Genomic DNA, 21478 nt, shown 5'->3' on the forward strand with positions numbered 1-21478 from the left:
ATTTTATTTAAAATTTGGTAGAGAATATTAAGGGGTTATATACCATTTTGGACTAAAAAATCGAAATTTTTTATGGCATATTCAAAAAGTACATTATCTTAAAAATATACATTCAAAAAATCATAAAGATCGGAGCACTAGAACGAAAGTTGCAGACTGTGGAAGCGCGAAAATTATCTATAAATGAAATGCACGCAAAACTTTAGACGCGATTATCTCGAAGTCGTGTTTTTTGAAATTCACCGTCGCGGTGATCATTATTTATCAAAAACTATTTGACCGATTTGCATAAACTTTTTTTTTAATTATTCGCAGTTACAACTCGTAAATCTTAACGGTTCAGTTTTTATAAATATTTGCATAGTTCGCTGGAATTAATTTTTTTTTAATTTTTCAACACCTCAAAAATCGTTTTTTTTTATGCAAAGCGGTTTTCATATGGAGAAAAATTTTTTTTGGGTACATACAATAATCATATAATTTTTTTGACTTCAGTTGAGCTGCTCATGCGTTACCGTGATCACCGCAAGCCTCTTCTAAAAAACGGCGTTTCAGGGGAGGGGCGATATCAACAATAAATAATAACATTGTTTTAAATAATAACACCAAAATTTATTCTTCGAGAGTTACCCTTCAGTATAATATATGCCTCATTTGAATAAAAGTTCTAAAACATATTTAAAAAAAAAATTATGACAATCGTCCCTTTTTTCGGGCTCACAAAGTATATAACCCCTTAAACAAGCATACAAAAAAATATAGCAGAAAAATTCGGCTGGAACCATTTATTTGCTTATATTCGGAAATTTCAAATTTTGACTCCACTGCGTCAGGCCTAAAACATTCTTAAAGCAGTTCTAGAAAAATATATATATTTCTACAATTAATTTGCTTTTTCTTGCAAAATATCTACTTAACATTTTTCCAATATTAATATAAATAAATCTGTGGAAGTTTTTCTATTTACGTAAATGTTGCCTTTTATTGCCATTTTAATTTCTGTATTTTCATCCAAAGTATAATCAATAAAAATTATGTCAACGTTAGCAGTAATTTTAGAAGGAATGCCATTTCGCTTGCTTAGCAAATCAAATTGCTGATAAGCCTGGCAGATTTGCTTACGTACAGTATTAATATTAACAGCAGCGGAATGTAGATATGTACATATGTTATATGAAACAGAAACAAAAGATACAGAGTGTTATATAACACTGCTGGACCACACAGCGGCACACGACGTCAGCAAAAGTAGCAATAAAACGAATTGCAGTTTTACTAAGTTCCATTCATTCCAGCGCATTGCAAATAAATAAAACCAATAAAAAGAGTGTGCAAGAACAACAAAGAAAACAGAGGAAGAAAATGTAATCTGAGCATACATACACACATATGCATGTATGTGCATGGAAGAATGAAGAGAGTTCGAGGGAGTTCGTGAGCCGTAAGCAACGACAGCGAAATGTTAATATTGCAGAAATGCTTAAATGTGAAATCCATTGCCGAGTGGGGCAAGAGCTGTAGCTGTAGCGATTACAGAAAAGGACAGCAGCATTTTATTTGAATAAATTAATTTGAAATGTTTTAGCGATAAGCTAAAGGTAAAAAGCTGCTGACCACTGAAAGTGTCGAAATGCGAACAGTACCGCACAAGACAAAAACAAAATAAGCAACAAAATTGTCCCTTGCATAAAGAGGTGTAAACGAGTTTGGACAACAATGAAATGCCTTCTAGCACTGCGTGCCAATCGTTGCACATACACACACATACATATATATATGTACACAAATGCATCAGGCAGCTTGTCGTTTACCCATTCATAAATCCGATACCATTGGAGTCGCAGTGCGTGTGCAACAACAAAGTCCCAACAATACCAGCAGAAGTCAGAGTCACAGTCACAGTTACAACAGCAGCAGCAGTATTTATGCGAAATTTATCACATTTGCAGCAAATAAATTTTGAGCGCGCGCGCGAATATCAGCCAGCAGCAATCTGGTGCAGCTGATGCCACTGTTGCAACATGCTGGTAGCAACTACATATGTATGTATATGTATGTGTATATGCCGTGCGGATATGTTTTAAAATATACTATAGCTACACACAAAGCTAAGTGTGCTGGGGTTGTTGTTAAGCGTTTTTAGCAGGCACGCATTGTTGTTGCTGCGCTCCTTTGCCTTGCTTAACGCTTTCAAAGTAACTCAATATTTTAACAAGCAATAAGAGAAAAGCAGCAAACACAACAACTAACAACATGCCACATTTGTTAGTTGCTGATCATTGTTGTCGATGTTTTCGCCAGGTTAGTATAGTTATTACTAGCACATTGTTGTTGCCAGCAGAATAAAACCCCACAGAGGTAGCTGCGCATGGCAGCATACAGATGAGCCAACAAAAGCAGCAGCAGAAACATGTCGAAAGTTGTTAATGTTTATCACAGACTTGAGTATTTAGTGCTTCGCTGTTGTTGTAGTGGTTGTTGTTGTTGCGATTCAGGTGCAGTTGTCGTTGTTGTTTGCCAACATAGGGGTCTCCAGAGACTCTAACAAAGTCGAGTCATGAGAAGACAGCAGCACCCATGCATTCTGCATTGGCGTAGTTATTGCTGTAAGCGTAGCAACGCTGCGTGTCGCTTGAAGGACGTGCAACAGTAACCAGTAGCTGTTGTTACACTAGCTGCATGTGTTATTGTTGCGCACAATTTATGTTGCTACGCATGCACTTTAGGCTACGGTGAACGGTTGCAGTGGCAACAGCACAAGTAGCAACAGCAGCAACAACAACCACTCCATACTTTTACTCGTACACATACACACATTTATGCATGTGGCGAAATTTATATCGACGCATTAAAATCAAATCACGCAATAAATGTGTTCAACGTGTTGTTAATATTGTTTGCTGTTATTGTTGTTGTTGGACGTTTGTTTTGAAAACACGCTTTCAGGTATACACACACACACACACACACAAAGCCTCACTGGCGGCAGCTGTTCGCGAATGCATGCAATGCAAAGGGCCAGTGATTTGCAAAAATGAATTTATTCTAAGATAGAATTTTTTTCATAAATGCTTCAAAAGCTTCGACTTCTTATCAGAGGTTGTGCTTCTCTTGGGCAAACGATTCAATGAAACCAAAGTGCCTATGTGCGTAACAGTGTTGAAATTCTTACATTAACGTCCGTATACTTTTATAGGTATGCGCTATTTTTTATGAATTCTATGCGTCAAATGTCAACTATTATTACTTTGGCTATGGTTATCAGCTGCGCGAATGCGTGAATGACAAAAGCCACTGCGGCACACAAACAGTCACGTAGTCGGGCAGTCTGTTGCTCAGCTAAATATTTTACAAATAAGACAAAAATGCTTACTCAGATTGACAGAGAAGTGCGCCATTTGTAGCCCGCATTAATTTATTTGTTAGTTTGTCAAATTGTAATTAGCAAACGATCAACCACACATGTATGTGTGTACTCACACATGCACACATGCATACGCAAAGGTTGCTTGGTTGCTTTGAAACAATGAAAACAATAAACTGTCTTGATAATTCAATAAGTAGCCATACAATTAAATTTACATACATTAGTATATTGAACAAGCGCGACGTTATTTTAAGAATAAATGCTTGTCCCAACAATTCATAAGAAAAACGCCCGCGCCACTTCAGCTCACCACCCCTCGCACTCGAATTACGCTCCCATATTCAAGATTTAATAAATTGCGGGGTAGCAAATAACAAACAAGTGTGGTTAATTGCCTTGTTAGAATTTATGTACTCATTATTTGATTTAAATTATCACTTGCGAAGTGTACGCGTACCGTCGTTTAATAAAATTCAATACATTATTAGATTGTGCAATTATAAATATTGATGTATGTGTGTGTGTGTGTGTATGTAGGAAATAAAAACAAAACAAAAAGTCGTAAGCTTTTGACAGTCGCGCCAATTTATTATTGTCACATTTATGGGGGTCAAGCGAATGACGTTCGCGCCCCAATGCAGCAGCACTGCCCCGCACTATCGGCCACTGACGAAGTTATCGCTCAGCTCGAGCAAAATGCGTGGTTTATAAAATCTATAACCTCATAGGCATGTACTAGTGTATGTGTGTATGAATAGTATAAGATTGGCAAAAGAACTTCGCAGTAGCTTATTTTAAGAAATAAACAACATAAAAATTTGTTAATTTGTTAAACATGGAACCTTAGCATGTTGAGATCAAGGTTTGTACAAAATATAAAAAATGTATAACAAAAAAATAAAATTGCTGATTTTTGTTTGGAAATTCCCTGTGAATGAAATGCCTAAATTCTTACGCTGATGTTGACGTTGCTTATCACGGCTTCGAAACGTTTATATTGATATTTTAGCTCATTGGATGACTTGCCAAACATATTTGGGAGATTTTTATTATTTTTATATATTTACAGTCAAACTTCTATAACTCGAATCTGCAATATCCAATGAAAATATTCGACTTCTTTAGATTTCGAGTTATAGAAGTTCGAGTTATGGAAGTTTGACTGTATATAATTTTGTAAAATTTTTAATATTATTTTTGTATTCTATTTGCCCGTTGCTATTATTTCTTTTAAGTTTAATGGCTTTCCGGAAAAACTATAATCCTTTCCTTTTTCTATATCATTATAGGCCGGCTTGGATTTAAAAGAGAATTTAGTAGCTAGTGGTGCGCCTTGGCCATATCCATCAGTGTATCATCCCTACGATGCGGCGTTCGGCTATCCATTCAATAGGTGAGTACGAAATAAATGGAAATGGAACTAAAAATATGTATAAAAAACTGGTCAAATATGTGGAAAATTACAAAAGAAATACAAAAAAAAACAAAGTACAAAAAACATTTAAAAAAAATAAAAAAATATTAAAAAATACAAAAAAAAAAACAAACATACCAAAAAAAAACTTTAAAAAAAAGTTCAACAATTATGGAAAAAATTGGGACAATTACAGGGGACACAGAATTTTAGGTACAACTGGCAAATTCAATAACTCTTAAAGTATTTTATCAACAAAAATATGTATATTAGATATAAAAAAATAAATAATTGGCGCGTACACTTCTGTTAGGTGTTTGGCCGAGCTCCTCCTCCTATTTGTGGTGTGCGTCTTGATGTTGTTCCACAAAATAGAGGGACCTACAGTTTCAAGCCGATTCCGAACGGCAGATATTTTTTTTTTTTTTATGAGGAGCTTTTTCATGGCAGAAATACACTCGGAGGTTTGCCATTGCCTGCCGAGGGGCGACCGCTATTAGAAAAATGTTTTTATTAATTTTGCTTTTACCGAGATTCGAACCAACGACCTCTCTGTGAATTCCGAATGGTAATCACGCACCAACCCATTCGGCTACGGCGGCCGCCATATAGATATATAGTATATTAATAAGAGTGGTTAAATTTCAAGGGCCGTCAACGACACCATTGGACTTCTTTCTTTGGGGTTATTTGAAAGAAAAGGTGTACGTCGATAAGCCAGCCATAATTCAAGAGCTAAAGGATGAGATAATTTGGCACATTAACGGCATAGAACCTCAATTATGCCTCAGTGTCATCGAAAATTTGGACCATCGGATGGAGGTGTGCCGCCGAGACCGCGGCGGCTATTTGTCCGATATTTTGTTCTATACGTAATTGAGCTATATTAGTATTATCATAATAAAGAGAAATGACAATAATTTCCTAAAAAAATTCTATTCTATTCAAAATCAATACCGGCCCTTGAAACTTAGCCACCCTTTATATCAGACCCAAAAATTAAAAAAAAACACACAACCTACCAACCCCATCTTCTTCACATATAAAATACCGTAAAGGAATACATTTAAAAGTCAAGCAAATAAGAGATAAACTAACGCGAAAAAGCCAGTCGAATTTCGGAGTAATATAATCTCATCGATGAGAGTAAATTCAATACTTTTCTGATGACAGAATGTGGGATTTTGTGTCGTCAACATAGTTGTAAGGCCTCCAACGCTCGGTACGGTCATCTTTTTTTTAACATCCTCACGAGTCTTCCCTGGCGTTCACGTTTATTAATTTAAATGCCTAGATCCGTTTCAGATTTAGTTGGACCTATGTACCAACATAAATTACAAAAATACATACAACTACAAATTTAACTACACTAGGAGAAATTTGCAATATAAAGGGTGGCTAAGTTTCAAGGGCCGGTGTTGATTTTGAATAAAATAAAATTTTTTTAAGAAATTATTGTCATTTTTCTTTATTGTGATAGTATTGATGTCGCTCAATTACGTTTGAAATAAAATATCGGCCAAATGGCCGCCGCGGCCTCGGCGGCACACCTCCATCCGATGGTCGAAATTTTCGTTGACGCTGAGGCATAATTGAGGTTCTATGCCGTTAATGTGCCGAATTTTCTCATCCCTTAGGTCTTGAGTTATTGCTGGCTTATACACCTTTTCTTTCAAAGAACTCCAAAGAAAGAAGTCCAACGGTGTCGTTGACATTCAACATCGGCCCTTGAAATTTAACCACCCTTTAGTTTGAAAACGCTTCTCTATCTTCGCGAATATTGCTGAAACATTTTATGCTTCGCCGGAAAGAACAAATCCCGAAAATCCCGGGATTGTTGCTAAATAGGCCCGAATTTGTCGGGTTTTAAAAAAAACCGGAATGCCGAACAGCAAATCCCGAACTTGCCGGTATTTGTAAAAAGCCGGTATCTTGATATTTTGGCATATCTAATGGTTATCTGATGCCTCATATGCAAACAAGCAAACTCTATATGGTAACGCCCACTTTTCTCCACACGCTCAAATTTCAATTCCCATTTACGTATAGCTTACATTTACAACAACAATGTGATGTGATACATCAAGTGAAGCTAGTACAAATGAAAATGAAAACAGCAGCCTGCAACCAACGACATATTTCAATTAAATAAATCTATGCTCTTCAAGGAGGGTAAATCATCCTGGGGTTACTGCGTCAGCTCAGTGGGCAACACTCGCCCAACTCCTAACCCAATGAAGTCGATGGGTACAAATTGTGTGACAACATTTTGCTTTTAATGGACAAATGCACACATTGAATATGCAAGAAGCTTTAGCGGGTGCTCTTATGCCACCAACATTTACATATACATTTTTCCTCGTGCATGTGGCATCCCTTATTTTGTGTGGCAAGTCGCATTTGTTAAGTTTGATTATTAAGCAGTGAATTTGAGCAGATGATTTTATTGTTTTAAAGCTGTAAATCTTAATAAGCTTGGCAGTGTAGAAAAAAATATGATGAAAATTAACAGCACATGACAGATAGACGGTAGGGTGGGGAGGATTATAAATATTTTTTTGGTATTTTTCCAATTTCTTTCACTGAGTCAGTGGCTCTCTATTGTTTTTGAAGAGATTGCAATCACATGCGAGTCATATTTTCATGTAATTCCGCCTAACAAAGCACTGTATAAGATATGTCAATTACGCAGAAATATACGCATGTAATTACACGCATTCGAATAACATACTCGTACAAATAGAGACACTTAACTGATACAAATGCTACCGCCAACAACTTTTTACGATAAAAAAAAACACATAACCAAGCCAATGGCGGCGGCTTCTTGGTAGACGGCGCCAATAGATAAAAATCATAGAAATCCATACGAACAAGCAAAGTAGCGGCAGAAAAAATGAATAATTCCCAACTATGCATTATTATTGCTTTTTTGTAGCAATTGCGCATGCGCGCCTACACACTGCCACCCACCCACCACAGCAGACTCGGCATGCCTCTGAAGGTGCCTCTGCAAAGATCCCCAGCGCCAGCAATTTGTCGATAAGCATAAAGGTGGAATATAAAATTAAATAATAAATATTTGTTTTGTTTTTTTAATGAAACACGTTAAGTTGGCAGCAAAATATGGCGCAACGCACACCAGCAGGGAAGTGAATGCCTCGTCAGTGCAAATAAAGAAAAACTCCAAAGCTTTGCCTTGAATATGCACATAGTGCGTGTGTGTGGGTTAAAGCGAAAAGAAGTCAACCAAAATAAGGAAGCGCACGAAGGCGGCCTACTCCAGCAGTCATGTTGTTGTGTTAGCTTTGTCGCCCGTTAGCGGTAGCTGGCACTCAAAAAGAGAACGCGGCTGGCTCACGTTCAATTGAAGTTGTTCTTATTGTTGTTCTGCAGTGCATAATTTCCTGCCGCCAAGTGACTATTAAATGCATTGGCAAGCAGCGATAAAAGCGCATAAATGCAAATTCACGCACACACATGTATATCACATATGCCCAGGCGCACAGTGTTGGCTGTGCCTGCGTGCCTGGCATGGCTGATGCGCTAATCAATGGCAGCGAGCCAGCAAGGGGCATGCACGACGGCAAGTGGAAAAAAATCAATTGAAATAAAAATTCAACAATAATAGCCGAGAATTTGAACAAATCGAAGAGCAGCTGCAGCGTTTGAATGCAATGCGAGTAAAATGCAATTGACGTTCGTACAAGCCTCACCAGCAGTCAAGCTCGTAAAGATGATGATGAATTACAAACAAAGTAGCAAATCAAGTGGAGCAGCAGCGAAATATAAAGAAATAAAAATAAAGTGTGGAGGTGTATAGATATGCCACATAAATATTAAAATATGACAAAGGGTGCTGAATTTAGAGGTATCGGATTTCAAATTGAAATAAAACAGGGAAAATTCTAATTGATGGGGCAATATTAGTTATTTTTGTGTAGAATCATTAATGTTTAATTTGTTTTTTAAAGTTAATCTCTTTTAAATGTTGGCCGCAACTGTGCCGTAATTCAGCTATACGTAAACACCAATTTCGAATGACTCGACCTCCGGGGTATGCGTTCAGTATCTCGCGAATAACTGTAGTAATGTTGGCTTCCAACGTTTTAATTGAAACTGCTTCACCCACAAAGCATTTGGACTTAACACACCTTTACAAATGAAGGCCGAAAGGTGTGATATCAAATGATCTTGATGGCCAATCCATTGTTGCAAGATGAGAGATAAATTGCGCACCAAAACGACGATGCAATCAATCCAATCGCAATTAGAGTCGTCCGCCGTCTTGATGGAACCAAATGTTGTGGAGACCAGGGGCTTAAATTTCCAGCATCGAAATCGCGTTTACCATAGAGCGATAGCGTTCGCCATTCACTGTGCCAATGATGATTAGCGCCAGCCCCGCCTTTGAAGAAATATGGGCCGATGATTCCTTTAGCTTACAGGCCTCACAAAACAGTTGTTTTCAATACGGTTTTCATCAATGGATGTATTGACTGTTCTCGAATGGCTTCGGATTGCTTTTTAGCTCAAATACAGCAATTTTGTTTATTGACGTAGTCATTAAGCCAAAAATGGGTCTCATCGCTAATCGCCATAAGTGGGCCTGATCGCTCCATTAACACTTCGCACATAGCGTCTATTTTCGCAATACAACACGCACGATTTGTAAGTGTTGTTGAGGCATAAGTCTTTGCATGCTGAAATGTCAATGAATACTGAAGTAAATTATGCATTTAGTTTGACAGTAGTCACGCGTGATCTATCAAAAAAATCATTTTGGAAAAACTAACTCCAATCTCATCACCCTTTATAATTGATGCATATGAAGAAAATGAGAAAATTCAAATAAAATAAAAGCGTGCAATGAAGTGATGACATGCAGTGAAACAAACGGAAAAGTAGTTATCTCGATGTGTTAACATTTATATGTACAAATATGTACATAAGTAGCATTGTAAATCAAAATCATGTTTTATTTGCATACCTGGAAGATATCTTCATTTTACTTGACACTAATTCTCACCTCAACACACGCCAGTAAGACAATTGAAAACATCCCGTCACGTAATGCACTACGCCCTACGCGCACTTATCTCACATACATAAATATGTATGTAAACTGTATATACGCATATGTAGATAGGTGTTTCCGCAAGTAAAAATGAAGTATTGAAAATGAAAAAAAAAAAACAAAAAGCAAAAAACTTCGTGTTTCTGCAGGAAATGAACGCATAACAAAGTCAAAGTCATGTTAAATATTTTTTTATATAAATGTTTTCGCTGAATGCTAGCTTTCGGCTACGTGTTGTTTGCACCCGAAACCATCCAAGTCGCACCTACTTTTTGTAGCAAATTATTGCATATTAGTGGAAAAGATTTGTAATTATGTATATGTACGATATGTGTGTATGTGTTTGCGCCCAACTATGCATTTGTGTTTTCCTGTCAGGTGTTAACACAAATTTTACAAATCGTAAACGTCTTGTGCTATTTGTAAAAAAAAATGGCCTAAGCTAAGCTAAATGAAAAATGTCACAGCACAAGTAACACCTGTTAAATGCTGGCATAATACTTGCATGACTGTAGGTATTTAGGTATGAAAGTACTACGCCAGTATAGGCATTGACAAGCAAAGACACGCGTCTGATTTTAGAGTAGCCAAGCAAAAAAGGTTAGCCCTGAGCTCGCTTCCGATTTCGGTCAGTTGAGTGCAGGTGTTTCAGTTGATTTCTGTTTGTGAATCTAGACATTGTGACGGCCTATGCGACATATTTTACTGAAAGTTGATAATATAGGTGCTTATAGTTGTGGATACGTACACGCGTACATACGCCTACATATGGGCACAGATACGCGCATACATACATATAGCCTCATCACGCACACAAGTGCGTACGTGAACATATGAAAAGTAAGTAGAAAAGTATTTATTTGTAAATATTTAATTATCCGTTGATATTTCTTCCAAGTACTAATACTTTGTATGTATATAGAAGATGGCGCAAAATTAATCACCCCATCGGAAGTCTTATACTTTTTGCAAATGGTAGGTCAACCATATTTGACACTTGTGAACTAGACGGCAACATACAAGCAATGGAGCGCTTAAGAGGTTAAAGTAGTCAGACGCCCGAAAATATGATGATTTTCAACAATTTTGTTTTGCTAGTCAATTGCTTTATTTCACAAAAATAAAAACATAGCATTAATACATCATGTTTCGACTTAACTTTAACAAAATTTCAAAAATAAAAAATTAATATAATAAAAGTAAAAGTTATCGCTGTTTGTGTTGAGCCCGTTTCCTTGGAGATTCATCGAAAATCAATCGGGGAAGAGAAATAAGTTTTATTAATAGAGAATCTTGTGCCTGATCGAAGCTGTTTTTTTTTTTGCAAAATTAACTTTATGGCGGTCTCAGGAAATATTTTTCAGATTTTCGAGAAAAAAAACGGAAAATTAATTGTTAAGTAAAATCGAAATTTTTTTGTCGGATTCATTTCAAATTTTCACACAAGATTTTTAAGATATTATACTTTAAGAATATGTAAAAAAAACATTTTTTTGAAAATTCTGACTACCCCTAACCACTTAAAGCTCATATTTAAGATTTCCAACACTCGAAATAACTTCTCGTTTTATTCAGTAAAAAACTTATTCAAACACATAATTGGATGATTCGTTTTGTGCCACGTTGTGCGTGGAACGGAATTTTGCATGACTACAAATTGTTGCCAAGCACTCAGGCAATATTAGCCGTTTAATAGTGTTTCACTTAAAACCAATAGATAACATTTAAAATGATAGAGAACGATTAAACTGCTCATATTTTTCAATGAGCCTTAGCATTGTGTCGAGGGTAAGAAAATGTAGTTTGTCCTTTCTTAATACATCGGACTCAAGGTTGTACCATCTAAGACCATCATCCACTATTATCCACATCCTTCAAGCAACATGTGCACAGTTGATCGCCGACGATGTTCATCGTGACCTGATGTCATATGGGTGTCCCATGGTTTGCGCCTCGCAATTAATCCTATCAATACTCTTAGCTCACTCCTCTTCAGTCGCCAATGCGCAAAAGTTCATAAATCATCCGCATAATCTTTCGCTCAAGCACTCCAAGGGCTGCCCCCTTTAATGTTGCTATCATCCATTCTTCTGCGCCGTAAATACAATACGAGTATAATAGTAGAGTGTGGTTTTATTCCGCCGAGAGAGGACTTAACTGTACAATTGCCTACTCAGTCTAAAGTAGCACTTGTTGGGGAGAAAGAGATAGATTTTTTTATTGGGTTTCAATGCTGGCGTTGTTATCACTTTTAATGCTGGTTCATAAGTAGATACAGTCCACTACTTTTTCAGATTTATAACAACAATGACTGGTTGCCAAGGCGCAAATTGCCCTCGTAAGACGTATTGCCCTCGCTCATCTCCAGACGTACTCACCTTGCTTCTTTATCCACATTGGAAAAGACAGAACCAGCAACGATGTCGATTGTGCCAGCTCGATTCAGTGCTGACACTCTCACTATCTTCTCCTACATTAGAGAAATCGGGCGATATAGTGTCGCCTTATTTGAAATCTCACTTAGCATCAAACGAACGACTCCTAAAAGTCGCAGTCGCGAAGGAATACCAAATTCAGACATCGGCGCATGTAGGCAACTTATTTTCGTGCTATTGAAAGCACCTTTCAAATCGACAAAAAGCTGGTACATGTCGAGTGTCTTCTTGTGGCTCTGCTCAAAGATGTGGAGAACATCTGGTTGACTGTTGATTTACCAGGTCTACATAAAACCGCACTGATAAGGTCCTATTAGATGCATTGATGGTGCGCCTTAGTCTTTCTCATAATACATTCGATGGAATCTTATATAAGATATTAAATATACTGAACCCTCAGAAATTGACGCCTATTGCAGTATTACTATTTTTGTGGATTAGGCAGAGTATGCTTAAGTTCCAGTTGGCAAGCATGCCAGTGCATGCACCTTAACAGCTCCACGCTGCCGTGCTTGTATAGTTCAGCTGATAGTTCGGCGGCGCAAGCGGCTTTGTTATTTGTTTAACCGTGACATTTATAATTTTCTCCATATTTTTTACTGCAGTTACTTATCAGGCAGTAATGCACAGCAGTGGTCTCTCCATACATTAAATGTATTGTGTCGCCATATCTGTTCCTGCAGCAAATCGCTCTAGTCAAGGATGGTCTTTTTGGTGGAATGCTTGACCGTTTTTCTTGTTAACTAGCACCTAAAGCTCTTCGCAATCATGCGCTTGGGCCTCTTTTTTCGCGGAGATTACGGCTCGTTTGCCAAGAATAAGGAAGCTACCAAAAATTTCAGTTTCTCGGCCTCTCGAGTCACCTCTCCGAGCAGTCGATAAAGTTTAGAGTGCCTTTTTCGGCAGTTATCTGGAAGAAAAAGACACGGAATCAACTCAGTTTCTATTTCACAACTTTTTCTTTTAAATGCAATTAAATGCAACATCGCTCATAAATTCTGCTCATGCGATATCAAAACGAATCTAAATTTATTAATTAAAGGTGAAAGCAATAGGCCAGCTGATTTGTTTTTTTTTTTCTTTCGCCGTCAAACGAAAGGCACGCGTGTTGCTAATCGGTCTCACAAGCCAAAGCGCGGGTATAGGGATGTTAAATATACCCTTATACGTTACCGTTAACTGTAAAACATTTTGTATAAATATTGCAATCCAACCTCTAACACTTTTCGAGTCTATTTGAGGAAAAAAACGGCTTTCATACAATTTTCATATATTTAAATGTTTCATTTTTATCAAATTCTCCCTGTGGCACTACCAAATTTTCAAATGCGTTCAAAACCTTTTATCCAATACTTCTTAGAAATTAGTTATCAATACTAATACCTTAATTTTTCTATTAATTAATTAAACAAAAATAAGTTTTTGAAAACCATTCTTTAAATTCAATTCATAGAGAAAATGCGGTTTGCTGAGAATTATCCATTGAACATATTTTTTTACAATTTCTTATGATTTCTTTCTCTAATAAATAGAAAAAATACGAAATTGATGTGAAGAATACCTCAAAAATGTATAAAGTAATCTCTTTAATCAATCAGCAACTCTACAAAGCGAAATGTTATGCTGTAGTTCAGACGTTGCTACACGCAAACATACACATATTTGCAACAGCAGCATCGGTAGCAGCCCATTTTCATGTTCAAACAGCAATTATGTGGTTGAAGCGTAGCCAATATTGCCATAACAGCGGTGAACCCACATGCACATACTGGCTCCACCAACAATGTAACGCATACATTTACGAAAGACTTGCAACAAGCCGGAAAATTAAGCTACTTTCAAACAACATGTACACAAAAGTAACTGTGAATATATACGAGCTCATGTGCACATACATACATACGTGTGTATGTTAAAAAGCACAGCCCACAATGTGGTGAACACCCATACAATGTTTGTACTCGTATGCGAGTATGCATTGAGTGTACGCACGTTGTGTATGTGTGGCTGTACGCTCTGAGTGGTGGTTTCGCCGACGGCTATGCAAACTGCCCAGCCCACTGTTAGTTCACTGACTGACTGACCAGCTGTTCGCAAAACCACAAAATGCCATAATAAGCAAATGTGCGTCAGCGACCAAAAAATACTCGTAGATGTGCAGTGGTTGTTATTGCTTTTATTTTGCTCTTGTTTGCAAACACACACAAATTGCGTATCGCAACAAACAGAGAGCGCCAAATAAAGCAGACTCTCTAGCGCGTTAGTGGGTGTGCACCAAATAACCAATCAACCGCTCCCAGTGCGGTCCAATAATGCCGGTTCATCATTTGTGTTAATTTATGCTTTGTTGCTTTTGTTGTTGTAGCCTTTTTCCCCATTTTTTGCAGTTTATTTGATCTGTTGTAGAGTTTTATCTTTTTTTTCTCTTTCTTTATTAAATCCATATTATTTTTTGTTGTGGCGCCTATTAAAATACCACAAATTGCGCGTAAATGCTAACCGCCGACCTGGCCGCCTCGCAAAAGCGTCTATGTCGGGTACCACCAAATTTTGTGGCTTGTCCGCCAAGTTTTGTGCCTAAGGTGTGGCGCGCGGCTGGTTGTTGGAGCGCTGCCACATTGTGTGCGGCATGTGTGACATTTGTGTGGTGTGGCGTTGCATTGCGTTGCGTTGAGTCGCGCTTTGTGCGTAAAATCAATTAAAAAATCGCTGTGAATCATGTTGTCTGTTAACTGTGTTGTGTGTGTTGTTACTGCTTTTTGTTGTTGTTATGTAATTTAATAAGTGTAGCAGCAGCAAGCTGCCGTTAATGCAATGCAAAACAAGTTTTTTTGCTTTGAAGTAGGATGTAAGCATGTGCGAGGGGGCTGGGTTGTTTGTTTTGTCTGCATGCGGCAACAGCTGCTTTTAACGTTCGTTCAGCGAAACGTTGCAATTTTGATTGCAACGGCGAAATTTCACGATTATAAAAGAAATTTAGTGCGTGTTATTTCAGTGTTGGCAGTAAAATTTTTCTGCTCCAATGGTTCGATGTTAGTTTAGCTGAAATATTCATTAAAAATAATAATAATTAAAAAAAAAAAATTGTAAGTAATTTGAAAAATTTAAAAAATTAATATAGCTTCCTTACTAAAAGTAACTTCAAGCTAATTTAATGCATTTGTTTTTTTATCCGACGTTAGGATAAAACCTATCCTACGCTTCATAAGAGAGTCTAAATTGCTCCAGCATAAATAAACAGTAAGCTTCACATGTCACACACTGAGTTGGCTACTCTAAGCCGACTGCCACTAAAACCTAGCCTAACCGCGCTCAGATAACCTTTATAACTGTTGTAAATGTAACTCTACAACAACTACAAATGAATGGAGTTGGCACTGTAATAGCGCGAATGGCCTTTATTGAAGAAAGTCATTGAAGAGGCAGTGATAATGATAAGCGCTTTGCACACGGCACACTAAGTAACAGAAACCTTTAGTTTTGCGGTAACGAAACTTCTGGAAAGTTTCCTCTACTTACCTTATGTAGGCTAGGCAGGCTTTGCTTAAGTTTAAGAAGTGGCATGAAGTCAGAATAAATGTGGCTGCTGAAGCAAACAAAAGCCTCACCATTTAATTTGCGCACAGAAGATTCGATTTCGCCAGGTTTGTCTGTCCTCTCGCCTGTGTGCGCAATATCTCGTGCAAAATTAATAGATTTCAAGGGAGTTCGGTACATTTATTACTTTTGGGCCAGGCTAATTTGGTATTGAAAATGGGCGAAAGCAGTCAATAACCACTCTTGCCTTACGTGTAACGGCAATTTTCAAAAAGAAAAAAAACTTGATATCTCCGTTATAAATAAGACCAAATTACTCACAAAATACATGTCTGGTGCCACGCCTCCATTAGGGTAAATTCGTGTGTCTCTGTAAAAGCTCACCCAAACTTAGCACAACCATTGCCTCCATCTCATTTGGATGCGGCATAAGTATTATTAAGATGGCATAAAAATCACGCCCGCTTTTTGTATGCTTAGATTAAATTTCCGTCAATCTGTCTGATGTTACAAGCAACATATTATTCTCACTGCCTCTGAGTGCTTGTCATTTTTAAGTTCTAAGTTCGGTTCAGACCGAATTTAGCACTTCTTTATTTGCTTGCGCTTATTTTAAATTCTGTGCAAATTTCTCGAGACACAAAATACGACTTTTCTTCAAAGCCTAACATCAGTTTTAAGTTGCCATATAGTGTGGTCTAATGTGATGTGTAGATCTTGGCTCACTAAGGCCTTCGAGAGGAAAGGTGGTACTACCGTTTAGTCCATTATTACCAAATAACTGCCCTAATGTTTCTTTATAAACCCCTTACATCAGTTTTCATATTTAAGGCAAAGTCTTATTTAAAAAGCACGCAGATATGTAAACCATTTGCCAAATAGCCATTACTGCAGTTAACGGCTTTCCAAATACCTCACTTACTTTACACCTTCTTAACCCCTTTTCCAATGCGTTGGCATAGAATTTAAACGATGTCTTAATAACTTGGCGCCTGAAATTTGCCATGTCGCCCATTTTTTAATCGCCTTATGCCGCATTATATTTAATTGTAATCACCTGCACTCAGCCGTGTCGACAACACTAAAACTCACCCTCGCCCAAACCATTACTACTACGCCACTCTAATGGTGTAACATAACTTAGAGCAGATTTTGTTGCGCACATACCACCTCTTCCGTTAAACCTCGGCAGTATTAACCTTTCTTCTTCTGCTTTTTTTACGTCTGCTTGCAGTTATGGTGTCGACTTGAATGGAGCGCGTCGCAAAAATGCCACACGTGAGACCACATCTACGCTGAAGGCCTGGCTGAACGAACACAAAAAGAACCCATACCCCACCAAGGGGGAGAAAATCATGCTGGCAATAATTACGAAAATGACGTTGACGCAGGTGTCGACATGGTTCGCGAATGCGAGAAGAAGACTGAAAAAGGAAAATAAAATGACGTGGGAGCCTAGAAATCGCGTCGATGACGATGACGCCAATATCGATGATGACGATCACAAGAGCACCGATGACAATGATTTGCTAGGTAAGTTGCTATTGAGCATACAAAACAAAAAAAAAAAACATTACCATTTGCACATTTCACCTATTTATAAGCGCATCGCTGTACTTCATTTGTATCCTAAACTGTACTTCAACTTCATTCTATTAATTTAACCTTTATTGTTTGCTTCCTTTTTTCCTTGCAACTTACAGATGCTAAAGACTCCGGTCTCGGCTCAAATGACGACAAAGATCGCTCGAATCGTCTTGGCGACCTTGGCGATCGTCCTGGTGAGAGCAACAACAGCGAATGGTCTGGTTCGCGTACCGGCTCACCTAATGGCTCGCCCGACCTTTACGATCGCCCCGTCGGCATGCCAGGCGGTGGCCATCCACTTTTCCATCCCGCCGCATTGCATCATCACTTCCGCCCGCCAGCCGGTTCACCACCCGACATCGCCGCGTACCACCATCATCAGCAACAGTTGCTGCAGCAGCATCAGCAGGCACAACAGAACTCATTGCAGTCCGCGGGCGGTGTCGGTGGCGGCAGCACAAGCGCCAGTTTAGCGGCGAAACCGCGCATATGGTCCCTAGCGGATATGGCCTCCAAGGACGGCAAAGACTCGTCGTCAAAAGACAGTCCCCCCGGCAGTATGGGCTTGGCAAGTGTCGGCCTTGGCGAACTACCACCCACACATCCTGCTCTCTACGGCCATCCCACGCAACACGCCTCCCCAGGTAAGATTCTATCGCCACTGGCGGCGCGTATACCAAACTATTCGCCTTACGTGCGACCCGACCTCTATCGCGGTTTCTATGGGCCCGCTGGCCTAACCGGCCCGTCTCAGGAATTTCTCGAGCATCAGCGCAATTTCGGCGCCAGTTTGGCCGCGCACAATGGCCTCAGCATGAATCCGCTACTGTGGAAGGCAGCAGTCGCTGGCGGTACGCCATTCGCGCCACTAAGCCTAACCACGACCGGCAACCATCATACACCACAACATGTGCCGCCACCAGCGGGTGCATCGCCATCGGCCTCTAGCACCTCCTCGTCAATTGGATGTGATGTCGTGCAGCCTCCCACATCCATGAGTCTAGCACAATCACACCATATAGGACCCATATCGGGCAATTCGAACTCCTCATCGAACTCCTCCAATTCGGGTAAACTGTCTCCAGGCAAACCATGACAGTTGACGGTATCACCAACACCGCCGGCAGCCACAGCCACTACAACGACGGCTCTGTTGACCGGTGTGAATACGTCACAGCCACCGCCTCGGTCGACGGCGCCCACGTCGACCTCGATGCTGCTCGTCAGCACACCATCGCCTGCGCTCACACACACACATACCCATACGCACACGCACACATTGACACATGTGATACCGGCGGCGGCAGCGGCCGCAGCAGCAGCCGCTTCCTCGCCAATGTCCGCCTTTCGTTCGTTGATCGCTTTCCGCGAACAGCATTTGCAACAGCAAGCGCCCAAAGTAACGCTACGGCCGTAATTCGAGCGACGTAACTGCGACTGTAAATGACTGCGTTGTGTGCTATGTATGTAGTAGTGGATGAAAGGTGAGCGTAGTGCTGTGGGCGCATTGAAATTGAGAATTTGTACTATCGGACAATAATTTACATGTGATTTGATAATTTTTAATTGAGAGCAAGCGGTGAGTACAGCCCACTTGAAGACGTTTACACCAAAAAGTATTTGATTAGCCGAGAAATATTCAGCGAAAATAAATATAATATTAAGTTAACAGCATTAGACACTTTCGGGAACCACTCAAACAGTACTAAGCTGGTCGAAATTTCTCTTTTTCTACTTCTTTTTTATTTCTTTGCAAATAAGAGGGAAGCGAAGAAAACGAAATTAATGGAAAATACACTGAGAAAAAAAAAATGAAATTCATAGAAATACAACTTATGCAAACAGAGCTTATAGAAAGTAACAGTTAATAAAAGAAATTGTAAAAAGCAAGAGATACACCGATTGAAGGAAAAAATTGTAAAGGAAGTACCTTAGAAGATGAATAGGGAGAGTAGCATATGAGGTGTAAAGAAGAAGGATTTCGAAACTGTCATTTCAGATGTAATATGAAGTAAAAGTATTCAAATATTGTATTCACATACATAGTCCAGACACAAACTGAGTATCAGTGAAAAATTTGCGCCACAAGATTTATTTCAGTTTTGCAAGATAACAAACAAAAAAAAACAAAAAAAAAACATATCAGAGTGCAGCAAGGCAGTAAGGAGTGCAGAAATATTTTCAATAGTTGTAAGATTTTTCTTTTGTTTTTTTTTTTTCAATGTATGGTATACTCTAACACTGTATAGTCACTTAGGTTGTTTTGTATTGTTTTAAGTCTTAAACGTTTTTGTTCCTGTCGTTTGTAAAATAATTTATTAATTAATAAAAAAATATTTATTTGCAACTTTCATGTTGATAGAGCAAACAAAAAATACCGTGCACAATTTTGAAAAAAAAAAAATTTTACAAAAAATATTAAAGAAAAGTGTGAAATCCCCTGAGAGTTACAAACCCATTGAAATCAGAAAAAAAACGGTAAAAGTGTATATTTTTTTGTAAATTGTAAATAATCGCATGTATACAGATTTGTGTTTTATTTGGCACATACATCTACTTATACAATAACTACATATTTAGACATAGCGGAGAGTTACCGTAAATAAGTGAATAGCATTTAGTGAAAATGTATGTAATGTATTAAAATAAAAATAGTCATAAAGCAAACTTAAACGTAATGGAATGTAATGTAATTAATAGTACGTACTTTCAAACAGAACCAAGCAGTGCAGTATGTAATAAAAATAATTACTCTAATGCAGAAAGTAAAACAAAAAAACAAAAACTAAAAATTAATAAATAAATATATTAAAGAAATACAGTTGAATATTCAACGCATTGTACCATTGTAATTGTAGTAACTATAATTTAATTACATTTTGCATTAGCAATAACGGAAAGTAAAAAGCGCAAAAGTGTGGAAAAAAGCAAACAAAACAAACGAACGGAGCGAAGCGAAGCGAAGAACTGTTAGTTGTAGCAGGCATGTCAAACGTTGCGACGCTGCAAATCAAATTGTGAAATCGCAAAAACAAATTGAAAACAAAGCAAATATTTATTAGCTGATTGATTGTTAAGCCGCCGCAGCGTCGTTATCAGTTGTTCATTCGCTCATTTGTTCAGTGCGGGAAATGGCTTGTGAGTATTGTGTCAGCAGCGGTACGCCTATGTAAAGCACAGGTATATATGTTTGTATGTATGTATGAAAACGCACGCGCAAGAACACATACCCTCCCACAAATGCACACGCACACAGTGAGTAACGGTTAAGCAATGGAAGCGCAATGGCAATGAAATGCAGTAATTAGTTGCAATATAAAAATTAATCCCAAAATAAAGAAGTAAATAAAAAATAAATCAAAAATAATAAATAAAACAGATATGAAAAAATTTAAATTGACCTGTTGTTTTCTTTTTCTTGGAAGTTTCGAAAAGAATTATTAATTTTCGTTCGCCTGTGGAGGCTGATGGCCGAACGCTATAAAGGGGGGTTAAGTTTCAAGGGCCGGTGTTGATTTTGAATAAAATACAATTTTTCTAAGAAATTACTAACATTTCGCTTTATTATGATAATATTGGTATGACTCAATTATGTATAAAAGAAAATATCGGCCGAATAGCCGCCGCGGCCTCGGCGACACACCTCCATTCGATGATCCAAATTTTCGATGACGGTGAGGCATAATTGAAGTTCTATGCCGTTAATGTGCCGAATTATCTCATCCATTAGCTCTTGAATTGTTGCTGGCTTATCGACGTACACCTTTTCTTTCAAATAAGTACAAAGAAAGAGGTCCAATGGTGTCAAATCACATGATCTTGGCGGCCAATTGACATCGCCGCGACGTGAGACTATTCGGCCATCAAATTTTTCGCTCAAAAGAGCAATTGTTTCGTTAGCTGTGTGACAAGTGGCACCGTCCTGTTGCAACCACATATCGTCTATATTCATGTCTTCCAATTCGGGCCATAAAAAGTTCGTTATCATCTCACGATAGCGAACACCATTCACAGTAACTGCCTGACTGGCCTCATTTTGGAAAAAATACGGCCCAATGATG

At 38.4% G+C, this 21478-nt stretch overlaps 1 protein-coding gene across 1 annotated transcript in view; it reads left to right on the forward strand.

Annotated features, from left to right (window-relative positions):
• LOC129240627 (homeobox protein araucan) overlaps positions 1-20813 on the forward strand; it is a 67598-nt gene extending 46785 nt beyond the window's left edge. The window contains exons 3-5 of the mRNA XM_054876546.1: positions 4657-4760; positions 17065-17363; positions 17534-20813. Of these exons, the coding sequence (XP_054732521.1) occupies positions 4657-4760; positions 17065-17363; positions 17534-18513 (1383 nt within the window). The 3' untranslated portion in view covers positions 18514-20813. The remainder of the gene's footprint in view (positions 1-4656; positions 4761-17064; positions 17364-17533) is intronic.
• The last annotated feature ends 665 nt before the right edge of the window (positions 20814-21478 follow it).

This window comes from Anastrepha obliqua, chromosome 3 (assembly GCF_027943255.1).
Source record: "Anastrepha obliqua isolate idAnaObli1 chromosome 3, idAnaObli1_1.0, whole genome shotgun sequence".
In the NCBI taxonomy this organism is placed as follows: Eukaryota; Metazoa; Arthropoda; class Insecta; order Diptera; family Tephritidae; genus Anastrepha; species Anastrepha obliqua.